We start from the raw sequence: 23732 nt of genomic DNA, 5'->3' as shown, positions 1-23732 counted from the left end.
GCTCGGTAGACTCCTCGTGTGTAGTCAACCTCAAATTCTTGTACCTCATACTTATTAATATATCTTTAGAGCTAAGCTCGTCACGCCTTCAAAAAGCAATTTGTTACCCGAAGCTAGCCTATGTCAAACACCACTGAAAATGGCACTCGAATTGGAATCCACATCACATTTCCGTTTTCACCCAGTAAACAACGCTGGTTTACGCCATGCCAAAAATGTTACCCAAGAGTCGTCCCGCATGCTCGAACAAGTTCTTGAAGAAAATCACAACAACCATCATATTTTCACCACTACCGAAGACCACAAAGGGGTAGGTCATAAGGATCCACTGCTCTTCTGTGAATATCACAAAGGGTTGATGACTGATCACTGGTGCCACAGGTTTACTTCCACAATCATATTGTTCATCATGATATTACTGTCTGGGCCTTGGGAGGAAAGCCAGAAACGATTCGATCACAGCACGATCGTAATAGTCTCTACCAGCGAGAAGCTTTCACCATCCAAGACACACTAGTGAATGATTTGAGCGACCCACTGGTTTTCAAACGGTGTCTTGGCAGAGAGGAGAACTTTATGAATTTCTGTCGTTTCTTTGAACACGAGATCAACCGTATCGGGTACCAGGCGGTTATACAAAAATACCTTGTCAATGGAACTCCTTTGGCTGATGATATCCTCTGTCGAATCTATATGGGTGAGTGAGGTAGCGCACGGAGGTGCAATGTGAGAGCGCTGTTTATACTGACTTTTGTGACTTAGGATACGTGCATGGCATCATTCACATTGGGATGGCGTTAGAGTTTAAGCAGGCAAGACTATTAGCCGAGGGATTTGCTCAAGCCTGTGTGCACCATGACTGGTGGTATACAGACTACTTGACAAATGCAGAGAAACTCTCCAAGCAACAGGTTGAGCCTGCCCTTCCCCTTAGTACCTGCGTGGACATGGCAAGGTCAAACAAAAAAGTCTGCACGTGCTCGAGTGCGTACTATCATTTGCAAAAGCGCAGGATCACTGGAGAGATGTGTCTGGATCTTGAACCATCCCGCGACGGGGTATTAAAAAATGCAGCTCCGGAACTTACTCGTGTCGCTGCTCGATATCGCGTTGACCCGAATGATTTGGAACGAGCCACCGCTGAACTGCAGAATACAGCAGGTAAGTAATGTGTGTTATTTTACGCCTGGAGAGTTGAGAGACAGTTAGCTCTTTTGCATCAACGCAAGCTGATTTGAGGAATCGGTCAACGTTAGTGTATCTCACAGCCGGAGCTCAGCGCCCTCCATATATCTGTGCATTTGACTTCTCTCTTTTGCACAGCGTCACTTCAAGCATCGGCCACACCATGTTCCTTGCAGAACCTTCGCTCAGCAATGAGCAAAAGGCCCGCCTTCTCGAGTACACCGGTCGGGTTTACTTGATGTCCTACGCATCGCAGGGGGCCCCCGAGCTTCGATTCGACTGGCTTGCATCGCATGTGTCCAAATTACCGAACCAAGGATGGGACGAGGTATTCGAACGTGCATGTTACCACGAAGATGATGGTCATATGGCAAAGCTCATCCGATGTATGGCGCACTCACAGGATACGTCAAAGCCATATAACCACCTTCCTGAATTCAGGGTCAAACAGCCAGTGTTCTTAACGGCTGGTATTGCTGCCATTGATTCGGCCAGCTTGAAGCCTATGGACGGAACTAAGCATTTCGATTTTGTCCGTGGGGCAGGTTTTGCCGAGGCTTGGGAGAGGTTCCCTAAGCGGGAGAAGCCTGCGTCTGTCAGTGCTCATCTTTGAATTAGGTTGTATTGCAGGTCAAATAGTTCTGCAACTATGCTAAGTGGTTTGCATTAGTTTCGGCCTAGACCGAGACATTGAATGATCTTTAAGTGGGAACACTGAATACCATTACGTATTTGAATGAAGTCGAATTTCCTTCTATCCAGATAGCCAACGTATATCTAATGACAGATCACCAGCATGGTCGGCAGGAACTGCGACCTCTGCCATAGCATTCCGCTGTAGATCTGAAAGAAATTCAGCTCTATAGAAAGAGCTATATCAGTAGAAGGTAAACCATATTCCCAATAAAGGAGCTTATAAATGAGGTCATTATAGCGTAGGTGTTCGAAGAACCACAGAAACTGCATGAATTAGCAGCTTATAAATTACGTAGTCAGGTTGTATACATGCTGAGACTGACCAAAGGAAGGCTCTGCCTCAGATATACAGCACTGGGACTCCTGGTGCAATCGACATCTAATACTGTACTCGTATTGTCACCGTAACTTTCGACAGCTACTCAGAGATTGTGTCAACATTCTCGTCCATGACCTCGTGACCTCGGGAGATATCCAAACATCCCGCCAAGTCGTCTGGCTTTCGACTAATAATAATGCGAACACGTTGCCAAACCCACTTAAGATCCAATGTGCCAATGTTTACGCTTGGAGTCTTGCCAAGCCCGTCGGGTCTGACAGCCTCCCGGCCGACGCCCGCGATGTGCATTGCCTGAGACTGGGCATGAAACCGGGTAAACATATACATATTTTGATTTGACATGGGATCGACACGAGACAGCTTGATCCCGAGTTTTTATTGCTTACATAGGTGACGCGTCTCTGCAACCTTGGTGTGTGGATAAGGGCGTTGTCGATTTTGTTAATCCTCACTGGTGCATAGTGTCTTCGGAATCACGTCACCGAAGTTCCAGTTTGCCATTGTAAGTGCGGAAGACCAGGTTGTATATGTATAGTCCCCGCTTCCAGGATTAAAGACATAAAAATAGACAAGAACAGAATAGTGTGCAGATTATACCAACTCTACACAGGAGACGACAGTCTATCTTCTCTGCTCCCTATTTCTCTTTACTCTTTAATTGGAAAAGCTTGATTTCTCAATCGTTGAGTGAAGCGGGCCATGTTTTCTTTTATTTCAGATTTACTGGTGAGAGCAGAGTAGATGAACGGGATGGGCCGATAAAAAGAACTAACTGAAACGCCACCAAAGTGGGGAAAAGGGGTTATCGCCACGGTAATATTGGCGGAGGTAATGAGGTATTTCGATATTAGCTAGCGGTTAGATTATCTTTCAATTATATTGTCTGCATTGTAACCTCGTGTCTTTGTGGCTTTTTATGCCGTAATGAGATCGGAGGAACCTAATTTGGCACTATCCAGCGAGCAAAAGTACCAATCACAGTACAATACTACGTTCACAATTCTACCTTCTTGTTTGATCTGCAGCTGATGGCGTGCTGTGCACGTGCCAAATAAGCCGCAGAACCCATCAATCTGCAGACTGCATGAAGCGTCATCCAAACGGTTAATTAAATGCATGTCGCCATACGAGGCTTGAAGAATTAAATCACAACTTAAAGTCCTGTGAACTCAACGCTGGGACAAACCCATGGCCCGGATGAAAGATCTAATCAATGACATAGAGTCCAAGCAACTCATAAATGTGAATTTTCTGTCTCGGAAGAAGCTGAGCTACGTCCGTTGCTAACCAGCGAATCCGGAATCCTTTCGATTTTTCGTGGCCGCATGAAATCCACAAAACGGCTTAGGGTCGAATCCTTTAGGTTCAAGAATGATGTCTCGAAATACGCTCATCGTCTAGTTGGGGTAAAGAGGCGAGAAGAAGCTATCTCGACACAAGAGATAAGCGGGAATGGGGGGGCGGGACCCTTGCAGATCATTTCTCGTACTTTGAGGAAAGGGACTCCAACAGGATGTTCTCCACTTTTTGACCATGTAACATCGAATGACAGATTAAGATCTGGTCAAGGATGTTGTAATTCTGACACTTGGCGGCTTCGCTTCCAATGGGTCGCAGGGGGGAAACAGCGATAAAGAACAGCCTCCACCCTTAGAAGGATACTAGCCCTGGAGTTGCGAATGAATCATGTCAGGCTAATTTTTGTGAAGACCAGGGGTATCGGATTCTCATTTAACCAACATGCAATGGAACCTGAGATGCAGCAACTATTTCTTTTGCACGGGTATCCTTGTCAATTGGACCTTACCTTCCCTGTTACTGTACGCAATTCTCAGACTGCCGTTCAATATGGAAGTGAACAACCAGCGAAAGGTTCGGGCTGCTTGTGACGTATGTCACGGCATGAAGATGAAATGCTCCGGTGGTGATCCCTGTATTGGTTGTGCAAAATCGAAACAGGTCTGTCTATACAGCGAACCTAATAGGCTCGGGCGTCCTAAAGGCTCCAAGAACAGAAAGACACAACAGTGGAACCAAAGAAGAGGCAGTATCAGCGATTCTGTCAACGGAGAAAGAATATTTGACAATAATATGCCAGCGGAAAGGATTGCTGGGAGTGCTGGGGCGATCATTTCATCAATGGAAGGTACGCTCGCTGAGTTATTGAATGAAAACAACCTATCAAATGCAACGGAGGGCGGTTTTATTCCAATGCCGGAGAAATCTTGGGATGAGGCTGGTGGCTTGTTTGACAAGTTGGGAAGTGATATTGGATCTCTCTACGACGACTTCGCTACGCCTGTCATGGCAACGGTACGCAACCCCACTTGAGGTATAACAAAGTCATTGGACACTTCTTAACAATGCTTCCTGTTTATTTAGTCATATGAGAATGACCTCCGTCGGGCTATGCCCGGAGTTGATCTTTCTTTTCTCGAAACGGGTTTTGGCGGCTCTCAAGATCCTGCATCGACACTCACTGAGGATGTTCGGCTTCCGCTGTTCTCTGGAGAAAATCACGACAAAGACCCAAATTACTGCTCTTGCCTTGACCATCAGACAAGACTTTTATGTGAGCTGAAGAATACCGAGTGTAAGCGTTCAGAGACAGCAGTGCCTTTACTTCTCCAGGCAACCCAGGATAGCCAGGCGCTGTGGGAGCGACTATCCAATCGTTTCACTTGCCGACGCGATCAAGACTCGGTGTCAGTTTTAATACTGGCTATGGGTCTTCGGAGTATACTTCAGGGTCTGCAATCTCTTTTGTCAAGGCAACGGTCATCGTCTGTGAGGTCTTCAGCATGGAGTGGAAGCTCCAGCGGAGGAAGCAGTCAAAGCCTCCCATTCGACCAAGCGGGTATAGAGTCTTTTAACCGACGACTCCATGGCCCCACTCCCAATACCATCCGTGTTGGCGGCTTTCAAATCCCGCACGATGAGCAAGCCTTTCTCACAGACGTGCTGATCGCTCGCACGTTCAGTAAAATCAAGCGAATTTATGATTCCATGGTTAACGATGTCAATAGAGTGCATGAGAGCCCCTTTGTAGCCATCAGTACCAGTGACAAACGCCCAGTTCACTTCGTGTTGGAAGATTTACAGACATTGGTCATGGCTACGGAAGATTCTCTTCGGGCCATCATTCATCGATGACAAATGTATTTTACGATATAATGCTGAACAAGAAATCCATGATTCAAAGTTTTTGATATGCAACAGCATGAATAATTGAAGCAACCTGTAGATATTCCATGTGATCGTCGGATTTTTTCGTCGCATTCTGTCATAGCCGGATTGAGACTAGCCGCCAACGCGGGACGGGTACTAGTGTGAACGACGTAGTGGGGCCCTCAGGAACTGACCTTATTGGCCCATCCGTTAGCGGCTAACCATAGCCTTAAAGCTTGGCATAGCCTGAAAATCATGGCATCGTCATTTATACAAAATTACAGCTTCAGAAAGCGCAAAGAACAAAATGACTCGCATTCCGGACTCGTCTAGAATTGATTTCTAATCTACACCCTGGCAATTGTTAATCATTAATAATGGGACCAACTGGGTTCTCCCCTTATTTTCTGCGAAATTTCTCAGTACTTTCCTACAGCCTATATTTTTCAGCCCATCTGCCTTCCCCTTCCAATCGCCTCCAGTCTCATTATTATTTTCCCGCTCGCCAGGTGCTTTTATTTTGTCGCCGGTACTAGGTCTTACTTGAAAACTCGCCGTTCCCGCACAATCTACGTCATTAACCATTGCCAGCTCCCTCGGAGCTTCCTCCATTCTACTCCCTCAAGGCTCAGGTATTGAGTCCCCACACTAGCAATGTCAACCACCGAAAAGTCCAGCAACCGCCACAGACTTCCTCTGTACCAGCTAGTGCTGTCGCAAGATACCATCACCGACGAAGTTCTCCACTATCAATGGGAGGGCAGTGGCACAGAAGAAGATCCTTACTTGGTTGACTGGCTTGCTGAAGATTATCGTGATCCGCATCAGATGCAAGACTGGCTCAAGTGGTCAATCACACTACTCCAAGCTGCCTCCTTCTTGTCCATCACATTCGCCTCGTCCGCTCTTTCAGCAGCCAACCCCCAAATACAGAAGGAGTTCGGAGTTAGCGCTGAGCTAGTGGTTGCCGATACCTCACTATTTGTTCTTGCTTTCGCGATCGGGCCTGCAATCTGGGCTCCGCTATCCGAGCTTTTCGGCCGTCAAATGATCTACTTCATTACCTACGGTCTAACTACACTGTTTGCTGGAGCAACCATTGCAAGCCGAAATATCGCCACATTGCTTGTCCTTCGATTCTTTTCTGGTGCATTTGGCTCGTCCGCAATTTCAAATGCCGGTGGTGTGGTTTCAGACATGTATAAAGCCCGGGACAGGGGACTAGCAACCATCGCGTTCATTGGTGCCCCTTTCTTGGGCCCGAGCCTTGGGCCTATAACTTGTGACGTTTTGGCTGTGTCTCAGGGCTGGAGATGGGTGCAGGGTCTTACCACTATTTTCAATGCAGTGGTGTTCCTGGTTGGTATTGCCTGTATTCCTGAGACCTATACTCCGGTTTTGTTACAGAAGCGCGCCGCAAAGCTCAGCAAAATGACCGGTGCTGTCTACAGGAGCCATCTGGCTATGGGTGACTCTAACCGAACAGCTGGTCAGATCTTTGCTAAGACTATGGTTCGACCGTGGATCTTGCTCTTCATGGAGCCGATCGTCCTGCTGCTGTCTATTTACATGGCAATCAGTACGTATTACCTTTCTTCTTTTCTTTGTGGCTTTATCCAATCAAGGTCTAATTAATGTATAAACAGTTTACGGAACCATGTACATGGAATTTGCCGCCTTCCCCATCGTCTTCGAAGATACCCTCAAATGGCCACAGAACACCTCAGGTCTGTCATTCCTAGGAATGATGATCGGGCAGATCCTTGGCTGTACCTATTCAGTCCTTGATGACAACCGTTACAAAAAGGTTGCCGATCGCACTCCCTATGGTCGTCCTCCCCCGGAAACTCGATTGATCCCAGCTATGGTTGGCGCAGTCACCCTTCCAATCGGACTCTTCTGGTTTGCATGGACCAACTTCCCTAATATCCATTGGATTGTATGCGAGATAGGATCTCTTCTCTTTGGTTTCTCTCACGTATCGATCTTTTTAAGTGTTGTGAACTATCTGGTCGATGGCTATACTATTTACGCCGCATCCGCACTGGCAGGTAACGCTGTTATCCGTGCACTTTTCGGTGCAGCATTGTATGTTTCTGAATCTTCCTTCCCAAACATGATGTATAGAGCTGACCAAGAACCCCACAGCCCTCTCTTTACCACTCCAATGTATCAGAATCTTGGAATCCATTGGGCTTCCTCTATCTCGGCCTTCCTTGCCATTGCCTGCTTGCCATTCCCATGGATCTTTTATAAGTACGGACCGGCTATCCGCCGACACTGCCAATATGCTGCTGAGTCCGCCCGACAGTTGGATGCGATGACCGATGGGATGCGCGCGCAGACTGAACTGAGGGCAACCAATGAAAAAAAACCTGAAAATGAGACCAATTCTGCGACTAGCTTGGGTGATTCCCCTACTGGGAAAAGGGACGAAGAGTTTTAAAGTGTGACCGGGTGAGTCTGCGACCTTGGATTTGGTTTCTGGCTTGACTTCATTGTGATTGTTGACAGAGCTATTGGCGGGAGAGGAGATAAGTTATCTGATCACTTTGTTCTGAAAGATCACTAGAACTTTCGGCTGCTTGGAAAAAAATTTGATCTCGCGGGGTTACGCTGAGCGCTAGGGACTCGGTTGTTATTGCCCAATCGAGAATCAATGCGCGATATTGGAGATAGAGGATGGAGTTTTGATATGTCTCTTGAATAATTAGCTGCCTTGAATTAAATTATAGTTAATTGAAATCGTGTTCACAAGATGTTGAGCGGTTGAGCGATTGCCTCAGGCTCTGCACCCCGTGCCATTTCAGTCGCAGAAACCCACATAGATAGCTTCTTCTTTCTTCAAATCACTTGAACTTAGGCTTTCTGCCTTCGTATATTTCGTAGCCCTCCACAAAAATAATTTTCTGGACGCATTCGGGGTTTAAGCTAGATGGTAGTCCGAAATCATTTTGCATCTTGGATATGAAAATTCACAATCGAACAATAATTTCAAAGACAAGAAAGGAAGAAACGTCGACGAAAATAGCGCTAAGCTGCGATGACAGATGAAAGAAGATGGAGAGCGGCATAAAAGGATTTGAAGGTATAACTGAAATTGGTTGAGAATCTTAAGCCCATTTCTGCTGTAATTCCCTGCGCCACAGGCAGATTTAATGCGCCTCATCATGGCGTATATGCGCCGGGTGTACGGCTTACGGCTGACCTTCCAATTACTGGAAGACCTCCTGAGGGATTCACATCGTTTATTCTTGCCTTCCTGGTGAGAATATGATACGTCCAACAGGTTCCGTCTACGGGACCCTTTTCCTTTTTTGATCACCCCGCACGTCGGGGCCAGTATGCGAAGTCCCGTATTGAGCGTGACCCGAATTCTCGCCCATAAAGGACAGCACATTCTCAGTTAAAAACCATGAGACAAAATTAATTCTCTTTTGAATACATATATTGTTCTCACCCTATCTTGTAGACCAAAAGTGACGAGTTTACATGTTTAATTACCCTGCTTGCCTTGTATAATTTAACAAAAGCTTTCTTTGTTTCTTTGTGCATATATATTTCCATGACTTGCAACCACAAGCCTATACTTGCTGCAGCGCAAGAGCCCCAACTATTGTATGATTGGCAAATGTATAATCAGGAGGAGGCAGTATTATCAACCAAATGAAATAAGATGGCATACGCGAAAGAACAACCTGCCATCCCGTCGACCTCTTTCATTGCCTACGGTGGTGCTTTTGAGAACCAATATGGCTTGTGTGGACTATCTGATGGAATCTAAGTAGAGTGATGAATGATAGACGAAAATTCATTGATTCTACACTACAGAAAGGCCTCAGCATGTTGCTATTTTAGACACAAGAATTAGAAACAATGATCTTGACTGGAGAAGAGATACTACTGTGGGCTGAAACTCTGGAAGCGGCATGGGTGGGTTGATGCCTGAGGCACCATGGCAACATTAAATAGACAAAAAAAAAAAAAGGAACATGAAAAAACACGCAAACGAAGATAAAAATTCTATGGAATTCCATCATGCACGAGGAAAGAAGAAGTGTGTCAATCAGTTTGTACACAAATCCATATTCTGATAATACAATGATAGTAAGTTTTCATTGATATTTGCTTTTTTGCTCCAAGATATTAAAAAGGAGCCTGGAATTGTACGATATAGAAATAGAAAAAAAGAAAGCGATGTAACTGGCTCAAGGAGTAGGAATGCATGATAACGCACTGGTTGAATAAGAAAGCTCGGAACACTGATAGATAAGTTAGTTAATGTGACAAAAGGAGAGACCGAATTGGTTATCAGAACGAAGCTCCATTAATTCTGGCCAATCACTGGGATATTAGGTGAAGTTCTGGAGCCAAGAGGTTGAAAATTCTCGGCGATTTCTTGGATTGTCGTGGGATTGTGTAGCGCTACTCTAACTTTAGTGGCGTCGAGTTTCATGATCCAGTAGTAGGTGCCTCGGCGAGTATCACGCCGGAAAGTCCTTAAAATGAGATAGCGACGCCAAGAACTTGGTCAACAACTCTCCGTGAATGCCATTAGATGAGATTGGTGAACGATGGCGGAGGAATTGGTCTCGGTCTTGGTTTTTACTATAGAAGTTGTCGAGTTCTTAGTTAAAATACGCAGGTGTGATATCTAAACTCCTGGCCTGGAATTTCAACAACCAACCTAGAGGAGACTCTCACAAAATGGAGCCAACCGGAAAGATACTTTTCTTTGGAGATTGTTCTTTGCCGATAATGACAGCACTGTCTCAACTGCTGAGATCCCAACAGACAAACACACTGCTTTCACAATTTTTATCATCATGCCAGGATGTGCTTCACGGGGAAGTTAAACATCTTCCACCACGTGTTCGATATGATGCGTTGAGTTTCACGTCCTTCTTTGATTTTCTGGACCCGAGAAACCAAGCATCACGTAGCTTGAAGGTTCTATCCCCGGCGCTGCTTGTTCTTGTTCAGTTGGGAAACTGCATATCGTTAGTGAATTCACCGATTCCGCGGACCCCAGGATGTACTAACAAAGGCAAAGATGGTACGAAAGTCATCCTCAAGTGGAGTTTCCTAACTCAAATAACTCGGTACATATTGGTCTTTGCGTCGGCCAATTGTCGGCGTCAGCAGTCGGCCTTTCTACAAGTGTGCTGGAGCTTGTCTCCCTTGGAGTAGAAGTCTTTAGACTTGCTATTCGACTTGGGTCACTGGTCTTCACCACTGCGGGTGACTTGGAGGATGACAATGACCAAGCTCCTTGGTCATTTTCCGTGGACAATGAATTTATAGAACGCTCAGAGTTGGCCTCTTTCATTGGGGCACTGGTAAACCACCCCGGCGAACCAAATGAAGGCTTGTAAGCTAATTTGTTCTAGCGGCTTTCATCTCGGAAAACCGCATTCATAACCGCTGAGTTTGAGCGAACCTTGACGGTGCAAGGACCTCCTTCAACATTAGCTAGTTTGAAAAACATCCTCCTCGAAAAGTTTGGTCCCGAAAATCCGAGTCGTGCTGGAAGGCCACTCTCTCTCTTCGCTCCCTACCATGCTCCACATCTATACAAATCTAAAGATGTAATTGGCTCGATTGAGAGTTTGAGCGCAGAGATCTCAAAACCGAAACAGGATAAGTCTCGGTCCAATATTCTGTCGGGTTCCAATGGTGAGACATATAGCGAGGGCACTCACAAGCAGGTGCTGGGCCGGGCAGTGGAAGACATTCTTATTTATCCAATCGCATGGAAGGCACTCTGTCAGGGGGCTGCAAACTCAATATCGAAGAACGATCCGTCATGCTGGGAGATTCAATGTTTTGGTCCAGTGCATAACCAAAAAGCACTTGCAAACAACTTGAGCACCAAAACTGGTCTCAGTATTACATTGAGTGATGCCTCCTCTCGCCAGGGTGGAGGCACAGAAGGACAACCACTGAACCGACCTTTGGCTGTTGTTGGAATGGCAGGTCGATTTCCCAATTCCGAAAATCTTGATGAGCTCTGGAAAATACTATCGGAAGGTATTGACTGTTGCAAGGTGGTAAGTTACATTTCTCGTGCTACGTTTGACTACCTTACGTTGGTCTAACATAATGCAGATCCCGAGTGATAGATTTGACCCGGCCAAATATGTCTCCAAGGATGACAGAGACAAGAACAAGAGCACAACAGAATATGGGAATTTCATGAAAAGTCCCGGCATGTTTGATGCTCGATTTTTCAATATGTCTCCGCGGGAAGCCATGCAGACAGATCCTCAACAGAGATTGGCCCTAGTAACTGCATATGAAGCACTAGAGATGGCAGGATACGTACCGGGCCGCACTACATCAACACAGATGGAAAGGATTGGCACGTTCTTTGGGTAGACGACGGATGACTATAAAGATGTCAACGTTGTGCAAGAGATTGACACGTACTACGTTTCTGGCATCGTTCGTGCTTTTGGTCCTGTGAGTAACTAGGTGTTCCTCTTACTTTCAATTCAATCATAGCAGCTTACTCGTTGCAATAGGGTCGAGTCTCTCGTGCGAACCAATTTGGTGAGTCATGAAAATTACCCTCGAAGAAAGTTACAGGTCGTTCTAACTGTTGTATTAGGCGGTCCAAGTGTGAGCGTCGACACGGCTTGTGATTCTAGTGCTACGGCATTAAATCTAGCTTGTGCATCAATTTGGAGCAACGAGTGCGACACAGCCGTTGTTGGGGGCATGATGCTTCTCAATAGCCCTGATATGTACGCCGGACTCTCCCGCGGGCACTTTGTCTCGAGTGATGGGCCATGCAAAACGTTTGACGACGAAGCGAATGGCTATTGTCGCGGTGAAGCGGTCGCAAGTGTTGTACTCAAGCGCCTTGATGCTGCCACGGCTGATAATGACAATATCCTTGGTGTCATCCAAGCATCAGCCACAAACTATTCAGCATATGCAGCATCAATCACCCAGTCTCACGCTGGAGCACAGGAAACATTGTTCCGAAAGGGTTTGTCTCAAGCAGGCGTTCAGCCTGAGCATGTCGATTATGTTGAACTTCACGGGACAGGCACACAACTGGGAGATTCCGTCGAGATGGCATCTATATTGAATGTTTTGGCTCCTGAGTCCAACTCTGGTGCGAGAAGAAACCCACTTTACGTCGGCTCAATCAAGGCAAACATTGGCCATGGAGAATCAGCCTCTGGGATATCAGCTTTAATTAAATGTTTACTGCTATTCCAGAAGCAGCAGATCCCACCACACATTGGCGTCAAGAGCGGTCGAATCAACCGCACTTTTCCACCCTTGGAACAGAGAGGGGTCAGAATTACGGACAAGCTCATCCCATTTTCTAAGGTATCTGGTCGAAAGAGAAGAATCATGATCAATAATTTCGGAGCGGCGGGCGGGAATTCGAGCTTTCTCCTCGCAGAAGGCGGCTCTAACTCCGATCCTCCGATCTCAACCTCACCGCAGCGCGATCATGTGTTGAGCGTGACCGTGAAGACTGAATCATCTCTTCTGGGGAATCTGGTGAATTTGGCTGATTACCTCGATAAATATCCTAATACTTTGATCGAGGATATCGCCTATACGACCACTGCACGAAGGGTGCAACACCCGCTGCGGGTCTCTATCGTTGCTTCAACCATCACGCAGGCCAAGCAGGCCTTACGCGCGACATCCAAACGCCAAGCCCTCAAACCCTCCAGCAAATCACAGAATCTGGTGTTTGTCTTCACTGGCCAGGGTTCTCTCTCATCAAACGTCGGGAAGAAACTTTTCGAATCCAACCACACCTTCCGATCATACCTAATAACACTCGAGCACATCGCTATTGATCACGGATTTCCCTCTTTTGTGCAAGAGATTGTCAATGGACAAGAGGAATTTGATAAACTCACCCCAGTTCAAACTCAACTGTGCCATGTAGCCATTCAAATGGCGCTGGTCAAACTGTGGCTGTCATGGAACATTAAGCCTTCTTCCGTGATTGGGCATAGTCTAGGAGAATATGCTGCCTTGTTTGCCGCCGGTGCTTTGTCTGCAAGTGATACGCTGTATCTTGTTGGTCGACGCGCAACCCTTCTACAAAAGCTGTGCACCTCTTCCACCCACAAGATGCTGGCCGTCAAGCTAACCTTAAGCGAGGTTGAGAGTATTTTGATTGATCGAGTGCACAATTATGAGATTTCCTGCCTAAACGGACCATCAGATATTGTAATCAGTGGTCTGACAGCCACCGTTCAAGAAGCGGAGAGGTTGCTCAAGACGAATGGGATACCGTGCACCATGCTAAATATTCCATATGCCTTCCACTCCTCTCAGGTTGACCCGATACTGGCAGAATTCGATAAAGAGATCATCTCAATCCCGATCTCCGGTTTGCGAATTCCTCTTCATTCAACATTGCTTGGAACCACTGTCCAAGTCGGCGATGAGATAGAGCCAAGTTATTTCACGCGCCATGCACGAGAGCCAGTCCAACTTTCGAAAGCCCTTAGGTCTGCAAAGGAGGATGGCGTAATCATAACCGAATCCACATTCCTGGAACTTGGCCCTCATCCAGTCTGCCTAAACATGATTCGACCCACCCTTGATTCTAGCAATCGATTCATTTCGTCGCTTCATCGATCCGAAGACTGTCTTGCCACCATCTCTAGATCATTGGCAGTTCTCAATGACCTGGGATTTTCACTTGACTGGACTGAATACTACAACGCTTTCAATTCCACTCCCAGACTGCTCAATTTGCCATCATACGCTTTTGATAAGAAAAACCATTGGATTCCGTATCGGAACGACTGGCTCTTACAACGTCATGGAAACAATGTGCCCCTTTCGTCAGAAGAAGACTCCTTGATTATGTCAACAACAGTGCAGCGAGTAATCTCTTCGGTTGTTCAGGGGTCAAATGCCACTGTAACCTTCGAGTCAGATCTGTCCGATCCATATCTTCATAAGCTAATTGCAGGCCATGTTCTGAATGGAATCGCGTTATGTCCGTCTGTAAGTCAACTTGTCTAGCCAAGCTTACTGGAGTTTCTTTTCCTTCTTCAATTGATGTTTTTGACTTACCAATATCGTAGGGAGTTTTCGCAGACATTGCTCTCACCGTGGCAGATCACTTCCGAAGACATTTCTCTTTCCCCTGCCCTGTGTCAGGGATGAATGTTGTTGATTTGGACATAAAGAGCCCCGTCGTAATGCCAGTCACCAGACCTACGGAGAGCAAGATGCTTCGCATTTCAGCAGAAGCAAATCTTGAATCTGACACGGTAAATATGCGCATAGAAGCCTCGGATAATTCAACCGGGGCTTCCCAGGTGCATGCAACGTGCAAGGTTGTATTTGGAGACACCGATTCATGGTCCCGTGCTTGGAATAAAAATGCTTATCTGATTCTCGAGAGAATCCAAGATCTCGAGTGCGGTCGAGGCACACTCCGAAGTCAAATCTCTCACGAAATGGTCTACAAGCTCTTCTCAAATGTGGTCCAATATGACAGTTGCTATCAAGGCATGAAGGAGGTGATTGTCGATTCGGAAAAGTTGAAGCTGTGGTCTCACTGGGCCTTCATCAAGCCAATGACGCTGGAAAATTCTATTGCTGCCCTCTGTGGCTTGACAACTTGGCACAAATCGCAGGGTTTGTGATGAATGCCATTGGAACAGTAAATCCCCGCGAGTTTACTTATATCTCCCATGGCATTGGCAGTTACCAGATTGCTGAAGAGATCGACCCAGCTCTTCCTTACCGCGCGCATGTGAGGATGTTGCCCGAAGACAAAACGGTCTTTGCCGGCGATGTTTCGATCTTCCAAGGAAACCGAATGATTGCTCGATGTGGTGATGTCAAGTTCAAGAGGATTCCAGGGGCAGTGATTGAAAGAATCCTTTCCTCTTCAGTTCCCAGTCAATCTCCAATATCGCATACTGGAAATGTGACAAGACACAAGGTGGTGGAGAATATCCCTAGCTCGGCCTCCAGACAACAACGAAGCGAAGCGTCAACTACTTCCAGTCTCAAGAAGCTGCTTGCTTCACAGATTGGCATCCCCGAAGATGGACTTCTGGATGACAGCACTTTTACTGAGCTTGGAGTAGACTCACTGCTGTCCATGGACAATCCTGCAACAAATTCAAGCTTCACTCAATCTGCAACTTCCGTCGTCTTGTTTTGGTGATCTGCCTACCTTCGGTCATTTCCGCGATTACGTCTTGAAGTGTTCACCTGGCCAATCGACAGACAATATGCCTTTGACTCCGACTTCGAGCAGTTACGAGTCACCCGTTTCCTCTCCTCCGACCGAATGCGACATACCACTCACCATCTCACCCAATTTAAAGCTCCAAGAAATTTACACAATTATTGCGAGCGAGATAGGTGTCGATGTTCAAGAAGTTCTGGCAGTTGAGGATCTATCAACACTTGGTCTCGATTCAATGATGGCAATTTCCATACTCGGAGCCCTGGAGGTTAAGACGGGAGTTCTACTCCCATCCGACATATTTGAGCCTGCTGCCGGCCCAAACATTCACGACGTTTTGAGTCAAATGTTTGACGATTCGCATGACTCATCGAGACCAGACAATTCGAGTGCCAGTTCTTCGCATTCCATGAGCAGGATATCTTCGCTTCCCTCATCTAACATCCTCCAGAGAGATGGCTCATACGATAAAACCCTCTTTTTGTTCCCAGATGGCAGCGGTCTTGCGAGCGTATATGCAAAGCTCCCCCGGATTTCATCTCGAGTCCGAGTTTGCGGCCTGAACAGCCCCATCCTGTACTCTACCAGTGAGATTCAGTTAGACATGGAGGTTATAGTGAGGATGATGGTCCAGGTAATTCGTGAACAACAGCCGCACGGTCCATATCTGCTTGGTGGATGGTCTGCTGGCGGTCTATACGCCGTCGAAGCAACTAGGAAACTACTGCAGTTGGGCGAACAGGTTGATATATTGATTATTATCGATTCACCCTGCCCTCTACGTTATCCTACTATGCCTCCCACTTTCTTGGACTTGATTGCAGGACGTCATTCTCTGAGTGCAGATGTGAGAAAACACTTCCTGCAAACGATCAATGTTGTCAAGGGATATTCGCCTAGTCCTCTTCCATCTACTGGGTCGATGCAAACTATGCTCATATGGGCAAAAGAGGGTCTTGAAAAGGAACTAGATGGTTGCTGGCAGAATACTCATCTCGACTACCAAAATGCACTTGTGGAGTGGCTGGTCACAAGAAGCGGACCGCTGGATGCATTGGGCTGGGATGAGCTCCTCCCGGGTACTAAGCTTCAGATCAGACATACGCAAGGCAACCATTTCAACATGATACAAGATCAAAATGTGAGTTTCGATATTCCTGCCTCGCGTCCCAAGCTAACGTATTATTTTAAAGGCTGCCTTCTTAGGCGCCGCAATTACAGAGGCGCTCAGTCGTGCTGGAAACTCCTCTCAAAGGGAAGGATAGAAACTTTTAATTCGTACAGTTCTTCGTTTAAATATCCGCATACTTGGACAAGATAGCCATATGTTGAAGATAGAATGATTGATGATATTCTTTTCAGCCGATTTCAGCCTCAACATAATCTTCTTCGATTTGAAAATATACAACTAACCGTATTCACATCGCTGTGTATGATACCACTTATCCTGCAGTTTATTTTAGCCTCCTCTATTACGTAATTTGAAGAAAAGAAGCCCTCGGTGTGATAGGGAACTGGGTCGGCGATTTTAATCATATCTCGATAAGGTCCACTCAATACCACCTAGTACGTATTAAACCCTTGAGTCACGGTAGAGCAGCACTTCAAGTTGCGGTGTTTCTGTTATATCTGATAAAACCATGTTTCTTAAAATCGCGATCGTCAGCACTGGCATCGGTGAAGCCGCGGCGCTGCGCCTTGCAGGACACCACGTTGAAGTAAGAAAGAATCAGGATGCTTGTCATTTCTTTTTTTTTTTCAGCTTACAGCTGAAGTAGGTATTTGAGAAATCCCAGTTTCTCAGTGAACTAGGAGCTGCCCTTGTCGTCGCGCCGAATGGCATTAGAGTTCTCACTGCATTGGGCTTCTCCTGTGAAAATGCCCGGAGTAAGCCTCAGCCTTGCTTTGAGCTCCGCGACGGACCGACATTCGATTCTGTGGCTAGTTTTGATCTCACAGATACAGAGCGGAGGTTTGGCGCACCGATTCATACTATGCAGCGAGCAGATCTTCATCGAGAGCTTCATCGTATCGCTACGATGGAAGTCCCAGGCCTCCCGGATATTATGTTACACCTAGGTCGCAAGTTGCTAACAGTTGAGCCGGCTGCGGGAACGCTTCATCTTGAAGATGGATCAAGCGTTGATGCAGATTTGATCGTAGGTGCAGACGGCCTTCACTCCATTCTTAAGCCTCTGGTTCTCGAAGGACATCCACAGCCACCACTCAAAACAGGTCTTAGTGCTTTCCGATTCCAGATCCTACTGAGAGTATTCATGATGTCCAGGACTATGTTTCACTCGTAGCGAAGAAGGGTCATGGGCCGTCGATTTTGGTGGATACTTCGGACGAGAATACAGCTGTGTGCACATGGTATGGTATGACTGTCAGAAGTGAGTCAATGAACAGCTTTTCCTGCCCTTCATCCAAATCTACTCTTTATCGCAGCGGAGAATATCAAAATTTCGTGGGAATCAACAACACCGTTCCAGGCAATGTATACGGTCAGAAAAATGCAAAGAGGGACTTCGATGAACAAGCGTGCTAACCAAATGAAGACTTTGTAGGCTCAATGGAAAGGCAATTTGCTCATTTCCATCCGTGCCTAATGCGCCTCGTCAAGTATGACATGATATATCCTATGTAATCACGGTAATCAATGACTTACATCAACAGGAAAGCCCCAAAAATCACGAAATGGCCACTCAACATCCATGAGCCTATCACTCATTGAACGCCTGGAAAGGTCCTTCTTATTGGCGACGCTGCTCATCCGGTAGGGTTGGAAGATCCATTTTTCCGTTAACCTAGAGGCTTAAGTCTCTCAGATGCTTCCATTTAGTGGCCAGGGGGCTAATCAAGCCATCGAAGATGCTGGCGCGTTGAGGATGCTTTTTGAAAAGATTCATTCACCTGGAAACGTGCCCAGCAGGAAGGCTCTGTTCGAAAAGCTTAGAAAGCCTCGAGTTTCGAGGGTCCAGATCATGTCGAGCGTGCGCGTTGGTAAGGAGGCTGTGATATTGGAGGAACTTCGCAATCATGCAGATCCGCCTGGCTCAGGTAATTTTATCATCTATCTCCCTAGGTTTGCAGCAAAATCTGAATACAATGTAGCCTACTCAGACGTACCTACAAACTTCACTGAACGGTTGGCTCATGACTCGGGTATGTCTTGATATTTATATCGATGCCCCTTTCTCAAACTGACCCTACGGCTAAAATAGATACAACAGTTTCGAAGAGTCCGTAAAACTCCTTGAGGAGCACTTGCTATGTCTGAGAGCCCGAAGCCCAGCTTGCTCCCATGATCATCATTCAACACCCAGCGAACAGGCTGTCGTTGGTTGATACAGTAAGCAAAGTATTTCTCAATCTCGGCATTGAGATTTCTTCTAATTTCAACTTCCATATTACTTTCAACAAATTTTTTTTCATCTAAAGTATCAACGTATAGATAAGTTCAACCCACAGCAGCTAATTGGAAACAAGTTGCGGTTGGCGTTCTTGTGCTTCAGTCATCGCAAGATCTGGAACCTTGACAAACATAAAAGTCTTGTCCAATCCTTCGTTAGACACTCACCGTAAGGCGCTGGAGGATTTCTCGGCTAGATAACCTGTATGTGTTGTTTTGCCTGTAGGGTGAAGTCCCGCCGGGAAAGGGCAATTTCCACGATAGTCGCCGACATGAGACTAGCGCACAAATCTTGTCGCCGAGCCCTCTCTGCTCCTGCAAAACAATATGCTTCAATTATTGTGAGCTCAGTATAAGGTAACCGAACCAGTAATGCCCCAGTCCTCTGTTTACATGGGTCACCAAATTATATAATGCTTCCGAAGAGACGGACATCGGGGGATAAACTAGATCCACCGTGATAATATCTTCCTGCTAAACTTTTCCTTTTCTCTTTCCCCTCATAAAGTCACAAGCCTGGGCCGTGACAAGAGAGAATTGTCTGTTCCTTCGAAAGTATTAAATATGTCGTCTTCAACATTAGAATCCCTGGCCTCAACGGTCTATGCGAAGGCCAAAGAACTGGCCGAACTTACTAAAGAACACGGGGTTGGCCCAAGTATCGAAAGTCCCGGTGGTTCGGATCTGTCAACGATAGCGCCTTTGAAGACTCGGAATGAGCTCATCCGGGCTGCGAAAGATCTCATTTACTTGGCTATGGGCCCAACGGATCATGTTCTTAGTCCAGCATGGTCGGTAAGTTAGGAGTAAGCATGAGTGATGCACAAGAAGATCGGCTAAACACAGGCAATAGGCAGGGGATTATGCCAACTTGGACCTCTTGACACGTTTTCAAATCCCACAACTAGTCCCGTTGGACTCTTCAATCTCTATGTCAGATCTTTCCGCCGCCGCCAGTCTACCTGAAGATGTTCTCGCTCGGGGTATCCGCTATGGTGTCGCAAATGGACTGTTTCGGGAGATTGCCCTAGATCAGATTGCGCACTCGTCGGCATCGGCAGAACTACATAACAATGGTCACCTTCGTAATGTTGTGCACTTTGGTGTCCAATTCCTGCAGAAGATTTTGATGTCTATTCCATCAGTGATGGTCGTGAAAGAAGATAAAAGTACTGACAAGGTTCCGGAGAGCGCATTCAATCTCGCATACAACACGGAGGAAAACCTGTTCGAATATTTTGCGCATTCGAAAGACTTGAACACGAAGTGTCACGAATATCTCATTGGTCGCGTCAATACACCTTTGTGGTCCATGGATCGTCTTCGAGCAGCTTGGGACTGGGTCAGTCTCGGGCCCAAGACGATTGTCGATGTGGGTTGGCTTTCGCCTCGGGGCTTTATCTCTATTTACGGGCGTTCAAATATTGACTTGGTTATAGATAGGTAGATCATCTGGGCATACAGTCTTAGCAATTGCACCATTAGCTTCCGAGGCTGAGTTTATCGTCCAGGGCAACAATGTCGACGCATTAGACATGGGAAGAAAGCTCGTGTTGCTTTCTGCTGAGCCAGGAGTTGCATCGCGAATTTCTTTTCAGAGCCATAATTTCTTCGAACCTCAGCCAGTCAGTGCAGATGGATACATTTTGCGGCATATTCTCCACGATTGGAATGACGAGGATTTGGTTTCGATTCTCAAGGCCCTTTTGCCTTCAATCAAGCCAGGGGCAAGAGTCTTCATAAGCGAAGGCATTCTGCCCGACCCACCAGCTCAGCGACTGAACACTCTAACGGAAAATATGATCCTGTAAGTTCCGTCCTTCGGTACCAATGTGACCCTAATCTGAAAACCACAGGATTGAGGACCAGTTCATGCTGGCGGCCCATGATGCTCGCGAACGAACTGTCGGCGATTTTGTCCGCCTGTTTCACACAGCTAGTCCGAAATTTCGTCTGGTGGGTGTAACATCTGGGGTTGAAGCAGGTGCCTTCCAATCGCTGTTAGAATTTGAGTTCCAATAACCTTGAGATACAGAATAGCAGAAATAATGACGTTGGTTGATTTTAAGAAGAAGAGAGAAACTACTAAGAGATAGTACATCCCCTTCCAAAAGTTCCTTCCCACTCCACTTTTTCGGGTCCCCGTGCCAAATATATATATTACTTTATGTGAAACCACAAAGTCTCTCTAGGTTTAGGTAGGTAGTGGTCTTGACATTATCCACCTCGTTAGAGACCACGTGTATAAAGCATTATGATGCATAAAGAGAAGAATCAGAAACGTACACGGGAGTCTGTGGATGAGACACCCTTTCCCAATCTTCTGGTCCATCTTCGTTAATACGACGGCACCATATACTGGAGTAAAGCGCATGGAACACTTTCTCCTCTCCGTTTCCATCTCCCTTTCGGCAATCACCCTTTACACACTCAGTGCACATTTCTCATTGCTGTCGAGGGGAAGCACTCGATCCTCAGTTATAGTGTATGTCTTCCACGGTTGAAAAGTATCGCCGGACAGAGCGGATCGGAGGGTTTCGTCTGCGAGCGTCACCCCGCCTGGGAAGAGCATCACGCAGCCCTTGGTGAGAAACGGGATGAGAGCGGATCTGGACGGGCAAAGTGCATTAACTCCGAATCCCCTGGTTCCTCTAGTGGTGCTTGGATATGGTGGCAGCGAATCACAGCGCAAAGTGCCATTTTCAGCATGCCGGTATGACAAATAGACACGATATCGACGATTTGTGTCGAGCTCTACAATCCAGGTCCTGCAGAGTGCCCAATATTGATCAAATTGGAGCGGTAGAGTATCCTAATGAATATTTAACGGATTGCATTTGGAAGGCGTAAAGACAGCTGTCGACTGGGAACGTTTTCTTTCTAGCTAAATGTTAGCGCGTAATAAGCATTGAGAATTGGGCATTCAGATAATCTGTAAAAAGGCCCTCTCCAGCCGCGAGGTCATACTGGCCCATTGGTTATGTCGTCGAGTCACCTGTGACCGAATTATGGGGCACTAGGTAACCACCCCCATATTTAGCCGCCCTAAATGTTTCTACCTGTCTTTTCTTTCGCCATAGAGCTTTATATTTTGTGCAGACGAAGAGAGGACGGATTCTAAAGAAGAGAGGGTACCAAGTTGGTATATCAAAGTAATGTATCTACCTATGGAGGAAACTGTCCCGAACAAGCTGTCGAAGTGGTATATTGCCACCAGTCTGTTCTACATATTGCGTGAATGCAGTTTTGTATCATTGCAGAGAGAGACACTACCGGACACAAAGATCTATAAGATTATTGTTAGAACCGAAGTATTCAATCACAAGAAACACTCACGTCGAGTCGATTTCTCAGCGGCTCCAGTGATTGTTAAAAGTCGAGATTCCTCTGCCCTCGTTGTCATTCTGCAGCTGAAAGATAATCTTGTTCATGAACTGCGGAGCCTCGTTGCCCGGAGCAGTGCTTCTTCCGAGGTTCAGCTTGGTCCTATCAAACACGTAGAAATCCTCGGAGACGCGCCAAAGAACATTCTCGGTGACTCGTGCTCTGACCGCCTCATACCACTCGTTGAGGATATCATAAGACGGTGCGACAATAACGTAGCGCCATGACCAATCGTCGTTGCTCTGTTGGTATAATTGGTGTTGGTCAGTTGAAAAGCACACCAAACCCCCTCTAAAGATGAAACCTTACGTTCTTTGCATAAGCGTAGTACACCATGATTGTGTATCACTACTTCAAAGTCTGATAAAAGGAAGAAGATATAATTCTGATAACTGAGTCTCGGTTTCTTCCTAACGGCGTCGTTGAATAGGAGTGCTATTTGCTCGAGGTCTTTCAGTGCCTTTTATAACTTATTCTTTGCCGAGCGAACGGGCCATAAGCGGAAAGAGATAGGCATCGTGGGGAAGCTTTGGGCATGAATGCAGGAATATGTAGACAGGATGGAGGCAACGACATTCACATATGGGTCTGTCATGCGCGATCACCGTGCCTCTTATGCCAGTGCAGATTATTGTGGAGATTTCAGCCAGCCCCTCACGGTAATCCCTGCTTCACTCAGCTCGAAGGGAGGTAGCCTACGGAGTAAAAGAAAACATTCGCAAGCTGGAGTAAAATTTCTTGTTTACTTTGTTGATAGTATTGTCAGATGTCACACAAATACGTATTTCCTCCGCACCAAGAGTTCCATTATGAGAAATATGGACTTATGATACACTTGTTTTAACAATTCCTGCTATGATCCGTCAGTTTGTGTGGTGATGTTTACTGGAGAGCCTTGTAACCATCATAGTCCAGCAAGTGCGCATAAGCCCTCGGTTATCACCTATTTTTCCGTGTTCGACTGAATTAGGTTCATTTACACTCAGATACTCTGTACAAACTTGATATTTTATACGCCATTTAATCTTCAATCGGCCTTAAACCAAGCCGCAAAAGCAATGGCGCAGTCCGGGGCCTTTGCACGAACCTTCAGGGCTGTGGATATGTGTTGGATAGTTGTTCTGTGAACCTTCTTTTCCGATCGCTCAGCCCGCCACCTCTTGGCACACAATATGTCACGACGTATGACATCAAGCCGATCATCTACGGCCTTCACTATGTTGGTGCCGATTTTGAGATGCAAGCGCCTATTGATGTGAAGAGGCAGGGAAAGGAAATGCTTCCTCGAGTGGACCATCCTCATCAGAAAGTTTCCGCTGGCCCAATTGCCCATGGGCGACGCTTGCAGC

At 46.4% G+C, this 23732-nt stretch overlaps 8 protein-coding genes across 8 annotated transcripts; 7 read left to right on the top strand and 1 right to left on the bottom strand.

Moving 5' to 3' along the window:
* Positions 1 to 139: 139 nt before the first annotated feature.
* On the top strand, positions 140 to 1798 carry PENARI_c019G12097 (questin oxidase family protein; the record flags this gene model as incomplete). Its single annotated transcript, XM_022634902.1, has 4 exons — positions 140 to 310; positions 382 to 697; positions 763 to 1161; positions 1269 to 1798. 4 exons carry the CDS (start codon positions 140 to 142, stop codon positions 1796 to 1798), a joined length of 1416 nt encoding a protein of 471 aa, XP_022485358.1.
* Positions 1799 to 4432: 2634 nt separating this feature from the next.
* On the top strand, positions 4433 to 5374 carry PENARI_c019G02950 (uncharacterized protein; the record flags this gene model as incomplete). Its single annotated transcript, XM_022634738.1, has 2 exons — positions 4433 to 4534; positions 4604 to 5374. The coding sequence occupies 2 exons, from the start codon at positions 4433 to 4435 to the stop codon at positions 5372 to 5374; spliced, it is 873 nt and encodes a 290-aa protein (XP_022485243.1).
* Positions 5375 to 6043: 669 nt separating this feature from the next.
* Positions 6044 to 15563, top strand: PENARI_c019G08317 (uncharacterized protein; the record flags this gene model as incomplete). Its single annotated transcript, XM_022634836.1, has 11 exons — positions 6044 to 6968; positions 7036 to 7477; positions 7538 to 7687; positions 10443 to 10728; positions 10780 to 11439; positions 11498 to 11710; positions 11768 to 11851; positions 11914 to 11941; positions 12000 to 14386; positions 14467 to 15025; positions 15124 to 15563. The coding sequence occupies 11 exons, from the start codon at positions 6044 to 6046 to the stop codon at positions 15561 to 15563; spliced, it is 6174 nt and encodes a 2057-aa protein (XP_022485278.1).
* Positions 15564 to 15630: 67 nt separating this feature from the next.
* On the top strand, positions 15631 to 16852 carry PENARI_c019G07301 (non-ribosomal peptide synthetase; the record flags this gene model as incomplete). Its single annotated transcript, XM_022634817.1, has 2 exons — positions 15631 to 16728; positions 16781 to 16852. 2 exons carry the CDS (start codon positions 15631 to 15633, stop codon positions 16850 to 16852), a joined length of 1170 nt encoding a protein of 389 aa, XP_022485384.1.
* Positions 16853 to 17227: 375 nt separating this feature from the next.
* Positions 17228 to 17893, top strand: PENARI_c019G00768 (FAD-dependent oxidoreductase; the record flags this gene model as incomplete). The annotated part of the gene is made up of 2 exons (XM_022634700.1): positions 17228 to 17305; positions 17366 to 17893. The coding sequence occupies 2 exons, from the start codon at positions 17228 to 17230 to the stop codon at positions 17891 to 17893; spliced, it is 606 nt and encodes a 201-aa protein (XP_022485412.1).
* A 678-nt stretch (positions 17894 to 18571) lies between these two features.
* Positions 18572 to 18837, top strand: PENARI_c019G06550 (uncharacterized protein; the record flags this gene model as incomplete). The annotated part of the gene is made up of 3 exons (XM_022634804.1): positions 18572 to 18647; positions 18702 to 18752; positions 18812 to 18837. The coding sequence occupies 3 exons, from the start codon at positions 18572 to 18574 to the stop codon at positions 18835 to 18837; spliced, it is 153 nt and encodes a 50-aa protein (XP_022485249.1).
* A 726-nt stretch (positions 18838 to 19563) lies between these two features.
* PENARI_c019G02846 (uncharacterized protein) lies at positions 19564 to 21021 on the top strand (the record flags this gene model as incomplete). The annotated part of the gene is made up of 4 exons (XM_022634736.1): positions 19564 to 19794; positions 19853 to 20371; positions 20439 to 20806; positions 20856 to 21021. The coding sequence occupies 4 exons, from the start codon at positions 19564 to 19566 to the stop codon at positions 21019 to 21021; spliced, it is 1284 nt and encodes a 427-aa protein (XP_022485313.1).
* A 1328-nt stretch (positions 21022 to 22349) lies between these two features.
* On the bottom strand, positions 22350 to 22719 carry PENARI_c019G11375 (uncharacterized protein; the record flags this gene model as incomplete). Its single annotated transcript, XM_022634894.1, has 2 exons — positions 22350 to 22625; positions 22693 to 22719. The coding sequence occupies 2 exons, from the start codon at positions 22717 to 22719 to the stop codon at positions 22350 to 22352; spliced, it is 303 nt and encodes a 100-aa protein (XP_022485397.1).
* Positions 22720 to 23732: the final 1013 nt, after the last annotated feature.

The sequence above is a fragment of the Penicillium arizonense genome (genome assembly GCF_001773325.1).
Source record: "Penicillium arizonense strain CBS 141311 chromosome Unknown PENARI_contig019, whole genome shotgun sequence".
Lineage (NCBI taxonomy): Eukaryota > Fungi > Ascomycota > Eurotiomycetes > Eurotiales > Aspergillaceae > Penicillium > Penicillium arizonense.
The sequence above is the reverse complement of the archived record's forward strand: the minus strand, read 5'-3'. Positions and strand labels throughout refer to the sequence as shown.